Source organism: Sebastes fasciatus, chromosome 12 (genome assembly GCF_043250625.1).
Source record: "Sebastes fasciatus isolate fSebFas1 chromosome 12, fSebFas1.pri, whole genome shotgun sequence".
In the NCBI taxonomy this organism is placed as follows: domain Eukaryota; kingdom Metazoa; phylum Chordata; class Actinopteri; order Perciformes; family Sebastidae; genus Sebastes; species Sebastes fasciatus.
In genome coordinates this window covers 5,645,748-5,666,836 of record NC_133806.1, presented here as the reverse complement: position 1 = coordinate 5,666,836, position 21,089 = coordinate 5,645,748, and the positions used below count along the sequence as shown (strand labels likewise).

At 38.6% G+C, this 21,089-nt stretch overlaps 3 protein-coding genes across 4 annotated transcripts; 1 reads left to right on the top strand and 2 right to left on the bottom strand.

The window, feature by feature from the left end:
- The first annotated feature begins 3,785 nt into the window (after positions 1-3,785).
- Positions 3,786-7,230, top strand: LOC141779830 (uncharacterized). The gene is made up of 6 exons (XM_074654863.1): positions 3,786-4,096; positions 4,802-4,827; positions 4,918-5,295; positions 5,844-6,022; positions 6,115-6,273; positions 6,892-7,230. The coding sequence occupies exons 1-6, from the start codon at positions 3,844-3,846 to the stop codon at positions 6,932-6,934; spliced, it is 1,038 nt and encodes a 345-aa protein (XP_074510964.1). The 5' UTR covers positions 3,786-3,843; the 3' UTR covers positions 6,935-7,230.
- Positions 7,231-8,194: 964 nt separating this feature from the next.
- On the bottom strand, positions 8,195-10,559 carry LOC141778516 (apoptosis-associated speck-like protein containing a CARD). The gene is made up of 4 exons (XM_074652821.1): positions 10,188-10,559; positions 8,693-8,734; positions 8,533-8,571; positions 8,195-8,377 (listed from the first exon to the last, which is right to left on the bottom strand). The coding sequence occupies exons 1-2, from the start codon at positions 10,438-10,440 to the stop codon at positions 8,709-8,711; spliced, it is 279 nt and encodes a 92-aa protein (XP_074508922.1). The 5' UTR covers positions 10,441-10,559; the 3' UTR covers positions 8,195-8,377; positions 8,533-8,571; positions 8,693-8,708.
- A 1,940-nt stretch (positions 10,560-12,499) lies between these two features.
- etsrp (ETS1-related protein) lies at positions 12,500-19,746 on the bottom strand. 2 transcript variants are annotated; one of them, XM_074652808.1, is made up of 8 exons: positions 19,594-19,746; positions 18,309-18,390; positions 16,316-16,435; positions 16,128-16,202; positions 15,171-15,320; positions 14,818-15,078; positions 14,319-14,437; positions 12,500-13,340 (listed from the first exon to the last, which is right to left on the bottom strand). In XM_074652808.1, exons 1-8 carry the CDS (start codon positions 19,657-19,659, stop codon positions 13,059-13,061), a joined length of 1,155 nt encoding a protein of 384 aa, XP_074508909.1. In that variant the 5' UTR covers positions 19,660-19,746; the 3' UTR covers positions 12,500-13,058. The 2 variants fall into 2 exon arrangements, with proteins under 2 accessions (XP_074508909.1, XP_074508910.1); XM_074652809.1 differs by having other exon boundaries at positions 12,938-13,340; positions 16,316-16,402.
- Positions 19,747-21,089: the final 1,343 nt, after the last annotated feature.

Sequence of the window (21,089 nt, the reverse complement as noted above, 5' to 3'; positions counted from 1 at the left end):
CCCTTGAGGAATTCTATGAATCAGCCTCTCATAATATGTCATGATATCACTTTGGCAGTCTAGTGTTTCCTTTTGTTTCCTCTGTTTCCCTGCCCTTTTGTCTCCTGTGTGTTTTTCCCTGGTTTGTCTAGTCCAGGGGTGCCCAATACGTCGATCGCGATCTACCGGTCGATCGCAAAGGTAGTGTGGGTAGATCGCATGGCATTAAAAAAATTTAAAATAGACGTCAGCCTATCAGAGCAGATTGAGAACTGTCTGTCACAGTTTGACACACTCTTTCAAGACTTTGTTTTACTGGAGCCAGTCGCTACATTCATGTGCTACCCTTTTCGGGAAGATGCTGAGGCTGATTCACTTGCATCAAAAATTGCAACACTGTTTCACCTGAACTCATCTGGAGTGGAGGATGAGATTTTGACACTACAAGCTGACATTCAGCTTAAGTCCAGGGCTCATGGACAGTTCTGGAACTTACTCACAGAGGAAAAGTACCTCAACATGAGGAAATGTGCTACCTCCTTGACTGCATTATTCGGCTCCACTTATTTATGCGAGTCAGCCTTTTCCCACATGAAGATTATTAAGTCCAAATACCATTCCACCTTGACTGATGATCATTTTGAAGTGTGCTTGAGGCTGGCTATCAGCAGCTACTGTCCGGACTATGCATCCCTGGCTGATTCCATTCAGTGCAAGTCATCAGAGTAAGGTAATGACAAAAAATGTACAGAGTTATATTGTACAATATGGGTTCATGCAGTTATGCAAGGTACACCAACATATATTGTACATATAAAGAATACTCAATATATTTATAAATAAATATATGTTTTGCATTTTTATAGTAGGTAGATCATTTTGACTTGGTCATTTTATAAGTAGCTCGCATGCTGAAAAAGTGTGGGCACCCCTGGTCTAGTCTGTCAGTGTGTTGGGAGGTGTGGCCTTCCTCCTCCTCCTCCTTCTCCTAGGCAGGCACTGCTGGAGCAGCTGACAGCAATTATCCTGCTTCCTGGTACCAACCTGCCTGCTCACTCCTACACGCTGCTCCTCCTCGACCTGGATCCTTACCTTAATTACTACCCTGCCTGTTCACTCTCCGACGCCATTCCACCTCTCGGAGCTCCAGTGGATTCATCTGTTTCTCTGGAGGAAATCCTGGACACCCCCTCCTTGTGCCCCCTGTTCTGTGAATTGAGTATAGACTTTATTACTGTCACGTTTCGGACCTCCAGGAACCCCAGCCCTGTTCACAGTTCCTTTTATATTATTGTAATAAATTATATTTGTTACACCTTCAAAAGACTTGTGTTTGTGTCTGCATTTGAGTCCACGCTTTTGTTGAACAAGATCATAACATAATAACATATTAAGGCTGGCTAACGCAGTCGTCTCTGACCCCAACCATGTTTTGAACAGTGAATATGAATTGTTACCATCAAATTGGAGATACAGGGCTCCACGATTTAATAAGGTTAGACTGAAGCACTCTTTTGTACACCAGTCAATCCTACAACTAAATATGGAGCTTAATCCCAGATCAAATGTACATTGAAGGGCCCTGAATATCGTCTTCTGTGATTGCAATGTTTAAATGTACGTATCCTTGTTTCTTGTCTTTGTCCTTTCTGTGTTGAAAAACAAATTTCAGACCTGTCTGACAATAAAGTATTATCGTATTATCGTATTCTTGTGGATTTTAACAAAGCAAAAATCCTGGACTTATTTCACCATCAGCTGCTATATACTATTCTGGCATATATATTCAACACACTTAAAGGGACTGTTTGTAATGTCTTACACGTATAAATCATTGCGGGTCGGTGTCCCATGCGTGCTCACGTGTGGCTACGCTGTTCAGACTCAGACTCCAACACAAATTACACGGAAGCACCAAAACCGCAAAGTTCTATCTAGTGAAGCCCGTCTTGCAAAACAGTGTTGGGCGCGGTCGGAGGACATGGGGGAGATCGTAGCTTTGGTCTCCAGGGCCGGAGTCTCTGCTGTACTCTGCTCCTCTGCTCCTCTGCCTGCTTGAAAAACATAAAGACAACATAAGCCTACAGATTTACAGTATCTACCCTCCAAACTCTTTAAATGCACACCGCTGGTACACTGAGTCAACCTGTGGACAAATCCAAAGGTTAGTCTGCTGTGCCATTACTGTACTGAGAAGGATCTTATCTCATGTATATATGGCTCTGTTAGTGCCTAGTTACCGTATGATAAAATGCAAATAAAATAGGTACTGCAGATAGACAGGGGGGAAAGGTTGAGTGTTGATAGATACTGATAGATACTAATGCTATAAAGACATCTAAGAAAGTACACAATCTTCTAATTCATTACTTAAGGGCAAGGTTGTTTTTTTTCCTGTTTTTTTTCTTTATATATATATATATATATATATATTTTTTTTTTTTTTTTTTTTTTCTTTTTTTTTTCTTCTTCCTTTTCCTCATAACAAAATCAAATGAAATATGGATAAAACAAAATGAAGAGAAAAATATATTAAAGAAAGAAAAAAATAAAGAAAAAAAAATAAAGAAAAATAAATAAATAAATAAACAAACAAACAAATAAATAAAGAAAGAAAGAAAACTTTAAAAAAGCCAACATAACTGGGCAAGATCAATATCATGTGACTGTGTACAGTGTGGTGGCTGTCAGTCAGGTGTGCAAATCAAATTAAGGCAAGATTAAAAAGAATAAGATAAAATAAAGTAAAATAAATATAAATAGGTAGATAGATAGAAGTAAAAGAATGATGGCTAAAGGGATAGTGTTTAATAGGGTGATGGATAAAAAAGGATGATGTGGTTGTATGTGGTGTGTGGACTGTAACTGTCAATCTACTGCTCCACACTCCAGTCTAGTCGGTGGCGGTAATGCACTTTTAAGCTGGTTTGCCAACCGCCAATAAACCCTGAAAGAAGAGTAAGAAGATGAAGCAGCTGTCATTCAGACAGCAGACCAGACATTTTGATTGAAATACAACAAACATTATACAGAATTCAAATGATGGGGCTTACAGTAATATCTTTATGGATACCAGCACACATAGGGGTCAAAGGATATTAAATGGTAGATAAGATTGCAAAAGAAGGCTACAAAAAATAACGACATTGATTTGACAGTTAGCTTCAGCAAAACAGAAATGAAGAGCATTATTAAACAGAGACTAATGAAGAGCATTATTAAACAGAGACTGAGGGAAAGGTGGCAGAAGCAATGGGAGGAAGAGAGGAAAGGACGGTGGTTTTACAGAGTTCAGAGGAAAGTGGGAGAAATGAGGTGTGTAGGAAGGAACAGGAGAGATGAGACAATCATATCGAGACTTAGATTTGGACACAACGGACTAAACAGCACACTATTTAAAATAGGTAAACATGACACAGGTAAATGTGATTATTGTGGACAAGAGGAAACGATGGAGCATGTCGTGTTGCATTGTGAGAGATATGAGGAAGAAAGATTTGAGTCAAGGCCTCAAAGAGATTAAAGTACACTTTGATTTAATAGATATTCTACAAAAGAACTCACTAAATGAGTGTTATAGTACATTATTTCAGTATCTTAGAAAAATTATATGATTGGAAAAATATGAGGTTGTTTGTTTTCTTTTTCTTTTCTTTTTTCTTTTTAATTTTTCTTTAATTTTTCTTTTATTTATTTTTTTGGGATATAGTAATTATTAGCAAGCATGATCCACACTCCAGACCAGTTGGTGGTGGTAATGCACCAAATCGTTGTTTGCCAACCGCCAATAAACCTTGAAGAAGAAGAATATGAATTTTTAGGCGCGATAGTAACCTGAATCTGGCGCGTAATTATGGCTGAGAAATGGTCCGCCCGACAATCAAACACGCGTTGGGGAGCACGCTGGAGGATCTGAGTAAAAATGACTTCTTCACGTTTTGTCACCTTCTGAGAGACCGCAGAGAAGAGCCTCGGGTCCGCTACAGGGATGTGGAGGATAGAACTTTATGGCAGATCACAGATCTCCTGGTTTCAACCTTCACCGAGCCCAAAGCTCTTCAGGTGACTCTGGAAATACTGAGGCAGATAAACTGCAACGAGGAGGCAGAGACACTGTGTGAGTGATCTCTACCTTATTAAAGGTCCCATATTATGCTCATTTCAGGTTCATACTTGTATTTTGTGTTTCTACTAGAACATGCTTACGTGCTGTAATTTTAAAAAAAACCTTTATTTTCCTCATACTGTCTGCCTGAATATGCCTGTATTTACCCTCTGTCTGAAACGCTCCGTTTTAGCGCATTTTGACGGAATTGCAACAGAATTGCAACAGAATTGCAACGCTAGGCAACAGCTTGGGTCCATGTGTACTTCCTATCAGCTGATGACATTCACATACACTGCAACCAGGAAATAAACTGGGACACATTTAGAATGTTTACGTTTAAAATTGTGTAAAGCGTCTAAATATTGTATATTCGTGACATCACGAATGGGCAGAAATCCTGTCAGATTGTTTCAAATGCAAAGTTTCTGAATACGGGCTGTGTGTATTTCCCTGTGGATTGAGTGTTTCGATACTTTCACAGTATTTATATAGGATATTCTCAGAGCTATAACTCTTCCTCTTCTATAACTGTGTATGACGCTTTAAAGCAGCAGTGGGTGGAATTGGAGCAAATATGATTAAAAGAGGTTATTTTTATGAAACGGTCACTACAGTGTACATCCTGACACACACACACTGTATGTGGCACACTGGTAACAGTAAAAGACTGTCTTTTATCGGCCTCTCACCAATATATATATTTTTTCTCAACAGATTCAAAAACCAAAGACTGTGTGGACGTAAGTTCAACTTCACACAAATATTCTATTTAACATGGTGGTCATCAAAAATAATACTTTCATGTTTTCATTTTTGTTCCTGTTCTTTAGAAAGGTGACCCTACCTTCCGTAAGACCTCGACCGGGAAGTTGGAGACGAAGCCCTCACAGGAGGCTCTGAACCACACGGCCGGCCAGTGGTCTGCTGGACACGGAGGTCCTCCTGCTGGACACGGAGGTCCTCCTGTGACGGTGAAGAAGCCAGAGGAGGTGGAGGCCGAAGCGAAGGCCCGCATTCTCTCGGAGGGAGGGGACCCTCGTAATGAAAGACTCGTTCTGAGCAGATGTACGATTCAGTTTGGCCAGTATAAAGGTCAGACCTTCAAATGGCTGTTGGAGAATGATGTGAGCTACATTGGTTACTTGGTTGCTAGCCACCAGAAGCAGCGACAGGACACAATGAGTCAGAGCCCGCTGATGGCCAACAAGGTATTAAATAAAATAAAAAAGGAGATGCTGTCCACACTCTGAAATTTGCAAGTTCCCAAAGGAGTAGAGTGAAGTAGTTCCAAGTTTAGTTTCAAGTAGCTGGAACTTTTGGTGGAAACTTGGCTAATGTTTGCATGTTTGTTTTTGAAAAAAAACGTATAAATAAAAAAAAAAAAGAAGAAAAATGTGTTTCACAGAAGTCCTCTCCTTAGGACATTGTGTGTTTTTTCTGTTTATAGCCAATTAATAGAGGTGTTATTTTGTATTATGTGATATAGCCTGATGTTTGCCTGATGAAGACTGTGTAGGTTAAAATTGAGCGTGCAAATTTCAGTGTGCAGACTACCTCTTCTTGTTTTTATTTGCTTGTGTTCATCCTGCACCCAAATGGGATTGGATGTGCTCACTATCCACCTTTTTTTGCTCTCAACAACTCTCAAATGTATGTTTGTCTCAAATCACCGCTTGAGGGACAAATGAAGTGTTTTTAATTGAATTGAATTAATATGAACCGTGTTTAATAATAACACACGTCTTTTCATTTGAAGGATTCCTTGACCACATACGCGATTGCTTACCCTGAGGTTTTGACAGAAGTCAGATTTCAGCGTGCGTGCGACAGATCCCAGCAGTCAGGCCAAAAAGGAAAGGCCCTTGTTGGCTTTGGTCTTCACCGATTGGAGACGCTGCAGGACCTGTACAATTCGAAGGACAAGGACAAAATCAGGTATTACAGAATGCATTAGTGAATTGCGGTGGATGTTGGTTTTAGTAACGCTGGCAGACATTAAAGGCCACCACTCTACCCTTTGTGCACAGCTATGTCAACTTCCTCCGCGACATGAAGTCAACCTGCGAGCCAGGGACCAAAATGGACGTTGCTGTCAAATACGTTTTGCAGTGTGACCAAAAACAGGCTTCAGCTGCAAAATGGAAACGGGTCCAAAGCCCCAGAGGCCAGCCAGCCGGTGACTCAAGGTCCGTGTTAAATGACTACTACCTCTGTATGTAGTGCACTATGTTGTCCTGCAGGTTTTGTTATCAATATCTACTGCAGTCTTGCTAAAGTAACTCTCGTGTCTCTTGAAATGCTTTCACATTTTGTCTTTTGTTCTAATCCATCTCACATTAAGTACTAACATCCCCCCAAATAGTGCAAACTTATTTCAAGTTACTGATTTAGATTCATCCACTGTTTTCTTCTTTTAAAGGAAAACTCCAACGACTTAGTGAATGAATGAATGTAATTTATATTGCTGTGTCATGCAGACAGCTATGCCCTTTCTAGCTAGCTAGATGCCATTTAATGGGAGCAAATCTACGAACAACAGCCAGGTACCCTCGTTTTGCATGCTGTACTAATTCCTCCTGTAAATAGTGGCCATTCAGAAATCCCTTCGTAATCTGAGTTATTTTCTCAGACTTTAGAAAGCTCCTCCAGACCCAACTGTTTTTAAAAACTACTGCTCATGGCGATTAAACTGAACTTAATATGTACAATCGGTAGAGTATCCATCCACCATCCATTTGGTAATAATAATTTGGTGATGGATGCATTTACCTGACTCACTCCAGTTTCTTCTGCCTCCCCTGCAGGCCCTTATGGAGGAGCCCGAGAACGAGCCGGAGAAGGACATAATTACCTCCGCTGTCCCGTTAGTGACCAACCCTCGTTCTCTTCGGACGTCATGCACAGACTCTTCTTCGGACAAAAATAATACAGGAACCAAAAGTTGTTTGTACAAGTAGTTTTTTACAGTCTAAAACATTAATTAAAAGTTATTACATTCCTACAAGGGTCTAAGGACAGAGGGTGTCGTACACTGTACAGATTGTAAAGCACATTGAGGCAAAATTTGTGATACTGGGCTGTATAAATAAAATTGACTTGACTAATACATTACTTATCAACATTAATAAATCCCTTTTATTACATCTCTTGTTGTAAATCATGCCTTATTGTTTTAACGGTGTGTGAACGGTCATAAAGCTATTTATTCCGTAATTTTTTTAGGAAAAGGTTAATCACAATTAATCGCATTTTTTATCTGTTCAAAATACACCTTAAAGGGAGATTTGTCAAGTATTTAATTCTATTTTCAACATTGGGAGTGGGCATACATGCTTTCTTTATGCAAATGTATGTATATATTGATTATTGGAAATCAATTAACAACACAAAAAAATGACAAATATTGTCCAGAAACCCTCACAGGTACTGCATTTAGCATGAAAAATATGCTCAAATCATAACATGGCAAACTGCAGCCCAACAGGCAACAACAGCTGTCATTGTGTCAGTGTGCTGACTTGACTGTGACTTGCCCCAAAACTGCATGTGATTATCATAAAGTGGGCATGTCTGTAAAGGGGAGACACGTGGGTACCCATAGAACCCATTTACATTCACACATCTGGAGGTCAGAGGTCAAGGTACCCATTTGAAAATGGCCATGGCAGTTTTTCCTCGTCAAAATTGAGTACAAGTGTGGTGCGTTATTTAACCTCTTTCACGACAAGCTAGTATGACATAGTTGGTACAGATGGATTCCTCAGGTTTTCTTAATTTGAGCCCGCTACAATCTGAAAATCACAAGTTGCGTTAACGCATTAAAGAAATTAGTGGCGTTAAAGTGTTATTATTGCGTTAACTTTGACAGCCCTAGTAAAAATACATAAACAGGTCAAACAGATGAATGTGTGGCCGGTTTATAACCTGAATAGTCAAATGTTCATAGAGGACTTCATCTATTCATCATGAATTAACCTTTTATTGACAAACAACAAGCATCAGCTTGTTGTTTGTCAATAAAAGGTTAATTCATGTAAACAAACGTATTGTGGAAATAGGACCAATACTGATAGATACGCATGCCTTTAAAAACACTTTGAGCCAGAGGAAAAAACCCAAGAAAGACTTTATTATGATGATTAAAAAAAGTACAAAACATTGATTAGTCTTTCAGGTTGGTTTCTGCAGGTAACACTCTTGTATGACAATATTCTTGCTGGGCAGTTCATCCGTTATGGTGCGACAATGTTCACGTCCTGGATGAGAACACACACACACACGAGTGTTTCCCTGAGGAGAAAGAGAACAACATTAACACATTAGTGAATTGATACTTTGTCTTATTTCAGGATTATACAGCAACGTCGAAAAATGTTGCTTTGTGAAACATATTGAAGATGTCGAAAATTCAACTTTTGAAATTGTAACAAAGATACGATGGATACCTTTTCCCATCACGATGGCTCCTGCTGAGGGTCTTGCAGCTGTAAAAAAAAAAAAATGTATTTAAGACAAAATAAATTGGTTTGCTTTGCACAATGTTTTACATGTTGACAACATCAGTACATGCAAGGAAGAAAAACTATTTTTGGCAGGTCAACTCACCGTGAAAACGAGATGTCTAATGTCCTCCAGTTGTCTTACTGGCTGTAAAAACAGAAACGTGTTTAATAGCACTGCCAGTTGTCCTGCATACAGTTTACGCTTTAGTAAACATTAGTCGGGGCCATTGCCAAATAAATCATTAGATTTCCAGATTGTTTATTCAAGTTCATTTCCTCTGTAAGAAAAAAAAAAAAAAGGCCGGCAGTCAAGCATTACGTCATTTCCATGGAACTAAATGAAGCTGCTGTACAGGTAGAGGCAGCACAAGTGAAGAGCCAGAAACAACGTATTGATAATCCGGCTGTAGTGAACAGACTCAGCCCGCATTAGAAGATAACAGCGTAATAATACTTGTTTTAAGTTTACGTGATGGTAGCAGAACAAACGTGGTTTAAAAAAGGTCAATTACATACAAATAAGCTACAATTCAAATCCTGGAGAGTAGTTTCAATCTTTGCATAGCAGAGGTGGGACCAAGTCACTGCTTTGCAAGTCACAAGTAAGTCTCAAGTCTTTACACTCAAGTCCCAAGTCAAGACTGACAAGTCCCAAGTCCTGAATCAAGTCCCAAGTCCAGACATGCAAGTCCAGAGTCAAGTCCCAGGTCAAGACTGTCAAGTCCCAAGTCAAGACTGACAAGTTCCAATTCATGACAGGCGAGTCCAGAGTTAAGTCCCAAGTCAAGGCTGATAAGTCACAAGTCAAGTCACAAGACTAGACTCATAAGTCACAAGTCAAGGCCCAAGTCAAGACTGATAAGTCCCAAGTCCCGAATCAAGTCCCAAGTCAAGTCCAAAGTCAAGACTGACAAGTCACAAGTGAAGTCCCAAGTCAAGACTGATAAGTCCCAAGTCAAGTTCAAAGTCAAGACTGACAAGTCACAAGTGAAGTCCCAAGTCAAGACTGATAAGTCCCAAGCCAAGTCACAAGTCAAGTCCCAAGTCCCGAATCAACTCCCAAGTCAAGACGGCAAGTCCCAAGTCAAGTCCTAAGTCTAGACTGAGAAGTCCCAAGTCCAGACTGACAAGTCCTGAGTCAAGTCCCAAGTCAAGACTGACAAGTCCCAAGTCAAGTCCCAAGTCCAGACTGACAAGTCCCAAGTCCAGACTGAAAAGTCCAGACATGCAAGTCCAGAGTCAAGTCCCAGGTCAAGACTGTCAAGTCCCAAATCAAGACTGACAAGTGCCAAGTGAAGTCCCAAGTCCCGAGCCAAGTCCCAAGTCCCAAGTCAAGTCCCAAGTCCAGACAGGTGAGTCCCAAGTCAAGTCCCAAGTCCAGACAGGCAAGTCCCGAGCCAACATGTTGGCAAGTTTGAAAATGAAAGTAAAATCGGAAGGCACTGAAAGTATTTAGATTGTTTAGATATCTGAGCATTTTGGCTTAAAGCTAATCGATTCTATGTGGTTTACATGATATGGCCTCATGTATATAGCCTATATTACACTGTTGCAAGAGAAAAACACAGCATCCTAAAGGATACAGCAGCTGGTCTCACCGAGTTTCTTCGCCTCGTTGTTGCAGTCAATATCTGTCAGTATCTCTAAAGCCACTTCAAGAGCTTCGGACTCTCCGAAAGTGGAAACCAGCACGTCGGCGATGTCCAGGCGGCTCCTGCCCTCCACCCGGTTGCGTCTGACCTGCGGCTCCTCTCTGCGGTCCAGCAGATGGTGGCAGAACTTCTGGAAGTTCTGTTCAGACAGATCCTCCAGCATGTCTGCTAAAGCCATCTTTATAGTTTTGGGAGGCATTATTTGTTTTTTTTAACCTATTAACTGCGGAGATATGTGAAAATGTGAGGAAGTCTTATTTCCCCTCTCGCTCTCACCTCCAGGTACAGACTCATTCACGGCCTATTGAAGGAAGCTGGGACACAGACACACACATGCGCAGTGTAGCAACTTTGCAGCAACTTTAATTAATAACAACCTGCGATGTAAATACTTCCGAGCAGCACTTGAGGGCAGCATGAGACGCGGAAGTTAATATTGTGATAATAATAATGTTCTCTACACTGTAAAAAAAAAAGAGGTGTAAAATAACAAAAAAAAATAACAAAAATACTGTCCGTTAATTAAAATAAATAAACTGTAAAAAAACAACAGTAATTATCTTTTTATAATTAGCCTTTATTACTGTAATATTACAAGAAATATTTTACTTTTAATATATATTTATTGTTAGAATAGTCATACACCGTAAATATAAGACTATTTACATATAAATCACAAATGAAACATTTAATTTTACGTTGCAAAAGCCCAAATTTACATTAACTCTCAGAAGTTTTACAAAAAAGATTCTGTATTTTTACAAGAAATATTTTTAGAATTCCATAAAATCCTTTTCTTCTAACATAAATTAATTGTTAAAATAGAGTCATAAACCTCTAAAAAAAACAGAATAATTAGCTTTAAAAACTATCAAGGAAAAGCTTGAAATACAGATAATAACGATTGTGATTACAAAAAATACTGTAAATCTAAGACCATTTACATATAAATCACAAATTAAACATGTAATTTTTACATTTGTTTCTGTCATTTTGAAATACAGACAAAAAATGTAAAATTTCTTGAAAAAAAATGTAAAAAAATGTTGTTTTTTTACAGTGTATAATAAAAGACGCATTCAAGGCCCATTGAAGGAAGCTAGGACAAAGGCCACACATGCGCAGTGTAGCAACTTTGTAGCAACTTCACTACTTCCGAGTAGCACTTGAGGGCAGCATGAGACGCGGAAATTAATATTATAACTAAAATTAATCATTTAAAAATCATACTATTGTTCATTTCCAGTTTATTTTTAGGCCGTATTTTTCTTTAGTGTAACTAACTATTAAGTTATAAGTGTCAAATATAAGTTTCTAGCTCAGGGGTCAGCAACCTTTACTATCAAAAGAGCCATTTTAGGCACAAAAAAAAATAAAAAATCTGACTGGTGCAAAACATTTGATCATTGTGATGAAGGTAACGCAGTTTATAATCTAAGTATATAGTATATAACTCTAATGCAGTGAGGGCCAAAGTGTAAATGTACTGTGGAGGATTAGGGCCACACTGAGGGGGGGAAAAAATCGGAGATTTCCAGAATACAGTCGCAATATTACGAGAAAAAGTCATAACTTTACGAGAAAAAAAGTCGTAATATTACAAGAATAAAGTCATAATTTAATGAGAATAAAGTCGTAACTTTACGAGAAAAAAAGTCGCAATATTACGAGAATAAAGTCATAGTTTAACGAGAAAAAAAGTCATATTACGAGAAAAAAAGTCATAACTTTACGAGAAAAAAAGAAAATAACACGTAAAATTACTACTTTATAATATTATGACTTTATTCTCATAATATTCAACTTTTTTTCTTGTAAACCTCAGAATTTATTCTCGTAATATGACTTTATTCTCGAAATCGCAGATTCATTTTTTTCCTCAATGTGGCCCTAATACTCTGTCGTATCATCGTATCATAGACCTACAACAATGATAAATATAAATGGAAATGTAAACAAAAAACAGTTATTCATTTCCATTTTAAAAAATCCACAGAGAGCCACTGGAGAGGAGCTGAAGAGCTGCATGTGGCTCCGGAGCCGCAGGTTGCAGACCCCTGGAATAGCATAAAACTTAATTATATCATAGCTACAATGAGTAAAAACCCTATAGTATCACCTACCAACACTAGTAAGCAAAACAATATAACAAAAACATTTATATTTAGTACCAGAAACACACATTTTAATGTTTTCATAATTTTCAGAATCCAGACGGAGTACTTAACGTGTATGTAGTGAGACTCGTCACACAAATCTATATTTATATACAGTTTATTTACACAATACAATCATCACAAGGGCTAAAACTTTCACAGTGAGTGCCTGAAAATAATCTCAGTTTATGTTATTTTGATTTGCAAAAGAGGTAGACATGAGTTTTGTATTAAAAAAAATAATAATAATATAAATGCACAAAACTCGACATAGCGATCATATAAACACTATTTACAAATCAATTCCCTCTTAGAAAAACATCAAATGAAAATATGGCCCCTGATGTTGCATCTATTTATATCTATTTATAGTGCTTCAAATGCCCCTGTGCTGCAGTTGTTTAGCCCTGAGGTTAAGGAGCTATATGTTTATGGGTTAGGACTTGAATTTATGAGTTTTTGGTTATTTTTTCCCTGAAATGCAGCATTTATAAATTGGCTCCTGGTCTGTCTGCGACAACACCCCCCCCCCATGAGGATACTGTAGTTCAGCCAGGGCTCGAGGAGGCAGTGTTCACTGTGTAGGCTGTAGGCCTAGTACTCTGTTCAAATGTGCTGGTCGTTCTCAGCCAGCAGCAACAAGAGTCCCGGTACCCGTTCCCTACTGTGACGCCCATGTTTCACTGCTGTGCTCCGACGCCGCTGGTACCCCGGGGCCCGACTGCCAGGACTCTGTGTTTGTGGGCAAAACATTCAGACTGGTCAGCACCTCCTGCGCTGTCTTTCCCAGCATGCCCTGAATGTCACAGACAAAGCGGTAGACGTAGCGTTTGCCCGCCGTCTTGTGGATGATGTTCTTGTGGTAGTAGTAACGCAGGCCACGGCTCAACTTCTCGTAGTTCATCTTGGGTTTGTTCTTGCACTGGCCCCAGCGCTTGGCCACCTGTGGGATCAACAAAAAATTTAACTTAGGTGTGTTCATATTTCAGAAAAACACTGACTAAACCTCTCATGTAACATTGGCGGAAGAAATACTTAGATCTTTTACTTGAGTGCCAATACAACAATGTAAAGAAACTCCTTTAAAAGTCCTGCATTCAACATCCTACTTAACTAAAAGTATAAGAAGTATTATCAGCAAAATGTAGCAAAAGTATGTAGTGTGTTGCATTTTACTGCTAGTTTTTACTACTGTATATACTTTTATGATATCCGGTAGTTTAGTCCAAAGGTTACCAATCTCGGAGTCAAGCCCTTCCAAAGAGTCACGAGATAAATATGAGATGATTAAAGAGTAAAATAACACTCCCTGAAAATCATGTCTTTGCTGACCTCCAGTGGTTTAAAGAGAGAGTTTGGATGTTTAGAAGTGGGGTAGTCACCAAAGTCAGTGTATGCCCCCAGTTTGGAGAAGCAGGCAGGCCTAGCATGGAAGTAAAGCAGTATACTAATGTGGACAGGGGACGGACCTAGACAACTGATAAAAGGCCCACCTAAAAAAATCAATATCACTTTAGGTGTACACTATATTTAGAATATTTTCACCACTTTACCTTGGCGTCAGACAACCCTTTGCGACAGGGGCCTGAAGCTGTTATGCTCTTTTAAAAGCCACCAGACTCCAGTGACAAAAACAGTAATTTTATCTCACAGAACATAGGAGTTGCTGGTCTACCGTTGCCTCGATCGGTTAGTTTGTTTGTGTTGTGTGAATTTGGTGAATCCGAACTAACCCTTTAAAGGGACTGTTTGTTACTTCTTACACGTATAAATCATTGCGGGGCGGTGTCCCATGCGCGCCCGTCTGTTAAACAGTGTTGGCCGCGGGGGAGACCGTAGCAAAATTGCAGCACTTAAGTAAATGTACTTAGTTTCTTTCCACTACTGCCATGTAGTACTCCAAAACAAGAGATTTCCTCACCTCTGCGGGGTCGGACATCTTAAACTCCCAGCCATCTCCCGTCCAGGTGATGAAGGTACGGCAGGCAGAGTCCAGAAGTAGCTCCAGTAAAAACTGCCACAGCTGGATTGGACCAGAACCTGAATGAACGAAAGAACGCATTCGTTAATTTGTTTACAGAACTGGAGTTATAATGGAAACCTATTTTTTTTTTCTTAACCTGTTTTAATCAATTGTTGAAGAAATATTGTGATACTTGAGCCAAAGAAGCAGTACAGCAAGTACTACATAACTACATAAGTATGCACTTAAACAATATCTGAAAAATGGCTCCTGTGAGTGTTTTACTATTATATATTATATTATACTATTGAATTATTGTTACTGATGCATTAATGTGCAAGTGGCATTTGAATGTTGTAGTTGGTCAATATGGCGCTATATTTTATGCTTTGTACACACGTTTTAAATCAGAGTTTTCAGAATTAAAGAGCAGCTCAGAGGAGAGAAGAAAGCCAACCTGGATAAGCTGACATTCCTGTCATCTGGCCCTCTCTGTCTGGCCTCTGGAGGTGTGTGTTTTTGCGTTTGACCACACGGGGGCAGTACTGCTCTGAGGACTGGGGGCTGTGGTTCGAGGGGCAAGAGGCCGGGGGCAGGTGAGGTAGTGGAGTGGGGAAGCTGGGAGAGGAGTAATCAGGCCAGAAAGACGACTGCTGCCTCTGTCCGTCAGAGTCGTACAGTTCAGCCGAGTGACACGAGTAGCTCTGATCCGTCTCACCTGGAACAAAGAGAAGGATTACAACCTGAACTGCAAACATTAGACCACTGTGGGTTTGGGGTGTTTTAACATCCACATGTGAAATATCTTACTTTGTAATGTGTTTGATCCTTTTGCAGTTAGAAAGGGGCTGTGGCTGCCCTCCAGGGCTGGGCTGAACTGTCCGGTCTGGGGCACCAGGCTCTGGTACGTCTGTGGAGACTCCTGGTATCCAGTTGGTGACTGGTCTACTGTCAGCCCATCTGCATGTCAAACAGAAAGTTAGACACAAAGAGAAACTCCTTCTTTTTTTTTTTAAATGAGGGCTATCAATCAATTAAAATATTTAATTGCAATTAATTGCATGATTGTCCATAGTTAATCACGTTTCATCGCACATTTTTTATCTGTCAAAATGAACCTTAAAGGGAGATTTGTCAAGTATTTAATAGTCTTATCAACATGGGAGTGGGCAAATATACTTGCTTTATGCAAATGTTTGTATATATTTATTATTGGAAATCAATTAACAACACAAAACGATGACAAATATTGTCCAGAAACCCTCACAGGTACTGCATTGAGAATAAAGAATATGCTCAAATCCTAACATGGCAAACTGCAGCCCAACAGGCAACAACAGCTGTCAGTGTGTCAGTGTGCTGACTTGACTATGACTTGCCACAAACTGCATGTGATTATCATAAAGTGGGCATGTCTGTAAAGGGGAGACTCGTGGGTACCCATAGAACCCATTTTCATTCACATATCTGGAGGTCAGAGGTCAAGGGACCCCTTTGAAAATGGCCATGCCAGTTTTTCATCGCCAAAATTTAGTGCAAGTTTGGTGCGTTATTTAACCTCTTTCACGACAAGCTAGGGTGACATGTTTGGTACCAATGGATTCCTTAGGTTTGTAGTTTCATATGATACCATCTCTTCACTTATCTTCACTCTAGCTTTAAAACTGAGCCCATTACAACCTCCTTTGTGTTAACGCCTTATTATCGCATTAACTTTGACAGCCCTAAAAATAATGTATTTTAAAAACAGCACAAGTATGAGCTCACCTTGTGGATATGAGGCCCACCAGTTGAACTCTTGGTATGAGTCCAGGTTAAAGAGGGAGGTGTTGCTGTCGCTCACTGCAGGAGTAAAAAAAAAGCAAAAAAAATGTAAGATAAGTCAAAAACAACAACATATGACTCACATTAGCAGCCATCACAGTGTGTTTTTTTTTTACATCTTGAGGTTTCACCTTTAGTGTCGTAAGTGTGAGAAGCTTTTGGTGGCTCTGGGTAGCTGCTTTCTGCGACGTACTGCTGCTGCCCGGGTGCTTTACTGTCTAACAGAAAAGACAGGTCTTCACCAGGGTAGTCTGGAGGTTAAACACATACAGACAGATGGAGTCAGTAAGAGATGATGAGGGCAGGATAGAGGCTCAGTTCATGCTTGTAAAAAAGGACCACACCTATGGTTTTACTCCACATTAATGTTTAACATTTTTTAAGTTTTTTGATGATTTCATCCTTACTGGGCAGCTATTAGTTTCAATTTATTTCAGCGCGGTGGGAAGATTCACTCGAAATAAGTAAAAATATCAGATTGAACACTGAATCACCTGGGTTTTTTTTAATTATTCTTATTTTTTTCTGTGATGAGGGCCTATTTTGAAACAATTTTTGATGCATTTAGGTGATGTAAGTCAGATATGAGAAATACGCAGTGGTGGAATGTTACTAAGTACAATTTTGATGTACTTGTACTTGACTTGAGTATATACAATTTATGCAACTTTATACGTCTACTCCACTACATCTAAATATAAAGTACTTTTTACATTTATTTACTGCAAAAGTTACTTTGATTTTACATACAAAACATATGATCAACTTGTGAAATATGATGCATTGTTATAGATTAAAGCTGTTTTCAGTTACTTGGCTCATTAGACCTGCTCAGGTTGGAGCTGTGCGAAGCTCTGCTGGGATTTACATGAGGTCATCACGTACTTATAAGAATAATAAAGTTATAAATTACCCACAAAAAAGGAGAGATGTCTCTAAAGTCCTGACATTTTGATACAAAAATATATCATCTTTCAGGACCTTGAAGGCTCCATAATGTAAAACTCTGAAAGGGGTCATTTTGCATAATGAGTACTTTTACTTTTGAAACTTTCAGTACACTTTGCTGTATTTTTACACCGTGGTATTGTTACTTTTACTTAAGTGAAGAATCTGAATACTTCTTGCAATACATTTACATGATCTTTTTCAGGATGATCACCGTCTTTTTTAGTTGGATTTTCTTACAACCAGACTTGGGGAGTGCCTTGCTTTTTGGCAGCAGCTGAGTACCAAATTTCAGATGTTGTGAACATCATTGAATTACAACATTACGATAACTTAACTTCTATAGCATCACAAGCTCTTTTCAAGTCTCTGCAAGTTGATTTTTCGTACCATGCTGAAATAAACTAATACCAGAGGCCTGCCTTAAAACGTAGGAAAAAAAGAATAATCATTGGTATGGTCCTTTAAGCAGGAGGTTTGTTACAGCTCAGCTCAGGGAAGAGTCATTAAGAGAGGAAAGATGGGGTGAATTTGTAAGTTTGTGAGTTTTTATCTCGACGGTGGATGTTGACACAAGAAAAAAAGCACTTGTTTACTGTCGAATCAGCACCAGGCACTCAGGTTTTTTCAGCTCAATGGATGGAGGAAACAAGGGAGGGAGGGGGAGGAAGAGAGAGGAGGAAACGCCGGCGCAGGGAGTGTGACAGAGTAGTGATGGAGGTCTCTGGAGGGGGGGGACTCTAAATCTGTTGGAGGAGGAAGTCTGGAGGAAAGGATTAGGGAAGACCGAGAGGGGAGTGTCTTTAACCTGACCACCCTGTTTCGCTCTTTCTCTGCCTACCTCAGCCCATTCAAGCATTACTCACACACATACACACACACACACATAACACAGCAGCACCCCGTTATCCTGGGTTTGAGCGAGAGCCCCCGGGTGTCAAGGTCTCACTGAGAAAAGCTCTGACAGATGTGATGATACAGTCTGCACAAATATTTCCTCTGTCCTTCAGCTGCTCAGCTGCTCAGGTTCAGAGGAAACAGATTGCACAAACATAAAAAATAATAATTCTGTCTGCACTGAGAGTTTAAACCGTGTGCCATCAAAAAGTCCTCATGTTTAACTTGATTGTGATGGAGAGAAAAAAACACATGAAGCAAGTGATTCTCTGAACTCACCATAAGATGCAAAGTCAAAGCCAGCTGGCACTTCCTGTGTCCTGAAGTCTTCTGTGTAATATCCAGTCTGGCAAATCTCCATCTGTGTTCAAAGAAGTCGTGATTACATTCAGCATTGCAACTCTCGTTGTTGATCAATATCTATAGAGGCACATAAATAAAAGTCTTGCACCAACAAAAACAGATGTACTTTTACATACAGACTTGAAATAAGTAATGAACATTAATTATCTTTTGGTCATATATGTTATCATGTAGTACTTTGTTTATAGCTTCTTTTGTATATTGGTAGAATTTCAATTTTTTTATTCTTATTTTATTCTAATGTTTTTATCTATTATTTTGTTATTATACTGTTTGACTTGCCCCAACAAAACCAAAGCAAATTCCTAGTGTATACCTCTTACACCTGGCAATAAACACAATTTTGATTCTGATTCTGATAGAGCTGTGAGGATTTATTTTTTAACTTAATTTCTGATGCATTTAGGTGCTGTGTGGAAAAGTCAGTTTTTTCAGGATAATTAACATTTATTTTATTTTGTGTGTGCTGAGTGCATTGCTTTTGTCATTGACTACACCATGAATGATTATACAGTCATAGATAAGAGAATTATTTTCATTATTTTATTTTCAAAAATTACATTTCTATTATATATAAAATGTTAGAAAATAGTGGAAAAAAAACATATTTCTCAACTGAAATCCTGCTATTTTTTTTTTTTTTAGTATTATGAACCCAATATTTTATTACTTTTTTAAGTGGGATGAATTGTTATAGATATTAAAGCTATATAGTATACACTGAATAATAATGGTACTATTACTACTATTATTGAATACTAGTGGTACTATTACTGAATACTAGTGGTACTATTACTGAATACTAGTGGTACTATTACTATTAATAGTGTCAATATTACTGTAATATCATATAGAGGTATTCTGAATACTAGTGGTAATATTACTGTAATATCATATAGAGGTATTCTGAATACTAATGGTAATATTACTGTAATATCATATAAAGGTATTCTGAATACTAATGGTACTATTACTATTAATAGTGTCAATATTATTGTAATATCATATAAAGGTATTCTGAATACTAATGGTAATATTTAAAGGTATTCTGAGGTGAAGTTTTAAGTCAGTACACTGAATAATAGTGAATACTAGTGGTACTATTACTACTATTACTGAATAATAATATGAATGATTTGAATGAATGACGTGATTTTCTGTATTCTATCAAAATAAAAGGGATAAAAGTGGGAAAACCTACCTTTATTTTGGAGTCTTTGCTGTCTGTGTTTCTGTCTCCAGGTTTGATGATGGTGTCCCAGTACATCTCTTTTCTCTTTCTCTCTTTATTTACCGGCTACACGTACAAACACCGAGTGGTCTGGTCGGTCACTGGTCGGACCGGTCCCGTTATAACCGCAGCGGAGGTGGGAGGGGCTCGTGCACGCGCTCCGTGTCGTGACCATGTCTGTTTAATAGAACGTGACGTCACCCCCCCCCCCCCCCCCCTCTCCTAGCAACAAGCAACTAAACATTCATTCATAAAATACTCCCTTAATCCTCCAGTAAAACACATCACGACGAGCTTGAATCGATTAGTTAAAGGTCCCATATCATGCTCATTTTTTTTCTTTTTCTTTTTTTTAATACTTTTTCCCCCCTTTTTTTCAAGACTGTTTTCATATATTTAAAGGCACTATCTACCTTTAAACATGCACTATCTGCAACCATCTTGGACTCTAACCACTGGCGCACTTTACACTTACTTTACACTATACATCCTAAAAACCACTTTATAGACTGCACATATGCACATATTACATTTATTTATTGAAGGACTGCACACACTATGTTCACCCATTCACTCTGAATCTTTTAAATCTCTATTATTGTTTTTATAATTTTTGTATACCTTTAAGTCTCCTGTGTTTCACTCTGTTTGCTGATGTTGCTGCTTTGACACCTGAATTTCCCTGCGGGGATTAATAAAGGTTCATTTTATCTTATCTTATCTTATCTTATATGCAATCCACTGTTTTGTAATTACAACAGTCTATAAACCAACTTTTAAGTAGATGAGCTTACAGACAAACCCCATCAAGTACACTAGAGAGAAAACAACCTCAACATTCAAAACCAAAACCAAGAAAAAAATAACAATAAGACAAAAAGAAAGAGTATAGTTAAAAAACAAACAAAAAAAAACAACACACATAACAAAAAATAATAATAATAGTACAAAAATACGAGAGTAATAATAAATGAAATCAACAAATAAGTTAATAGAAAATAAAAAGGGGGGAGCGCAAATATATAGTAATATCATTATATAGTAATATCATTTACATGGACACACACATGCATCCTCCTTCACATGTCAGGTCACCTCCAAGCATACTGTATGTATATGTGCATGCGTGTTAACCCATGTAACTATATTTTTCCTTCCGTTAGACTCCATCTCTTCTCAAAAACATCCTCCATATTCCTTATTTTGTGAGTTCCCTTTTCCATAACTTTTACTTCTTGAATTACACTTTTCCATTTTATAAAATCTGGGGGTTTAGTTTTTTTCCTTCTCGTGCTCATTTTCAGGTTCGTACTTGTATCTTGTGTTTCTACTAGAACATGTTTACATGCTGTTATGTTAAAAAAAACTTTATTTTCCTCATACTGTCTGCCTGAATATACCTGTATTCACCCTCTGTCTGAAACGCTCCGTTTTAGGGCATTTCAATGGAATTGCGAAGGAATGGC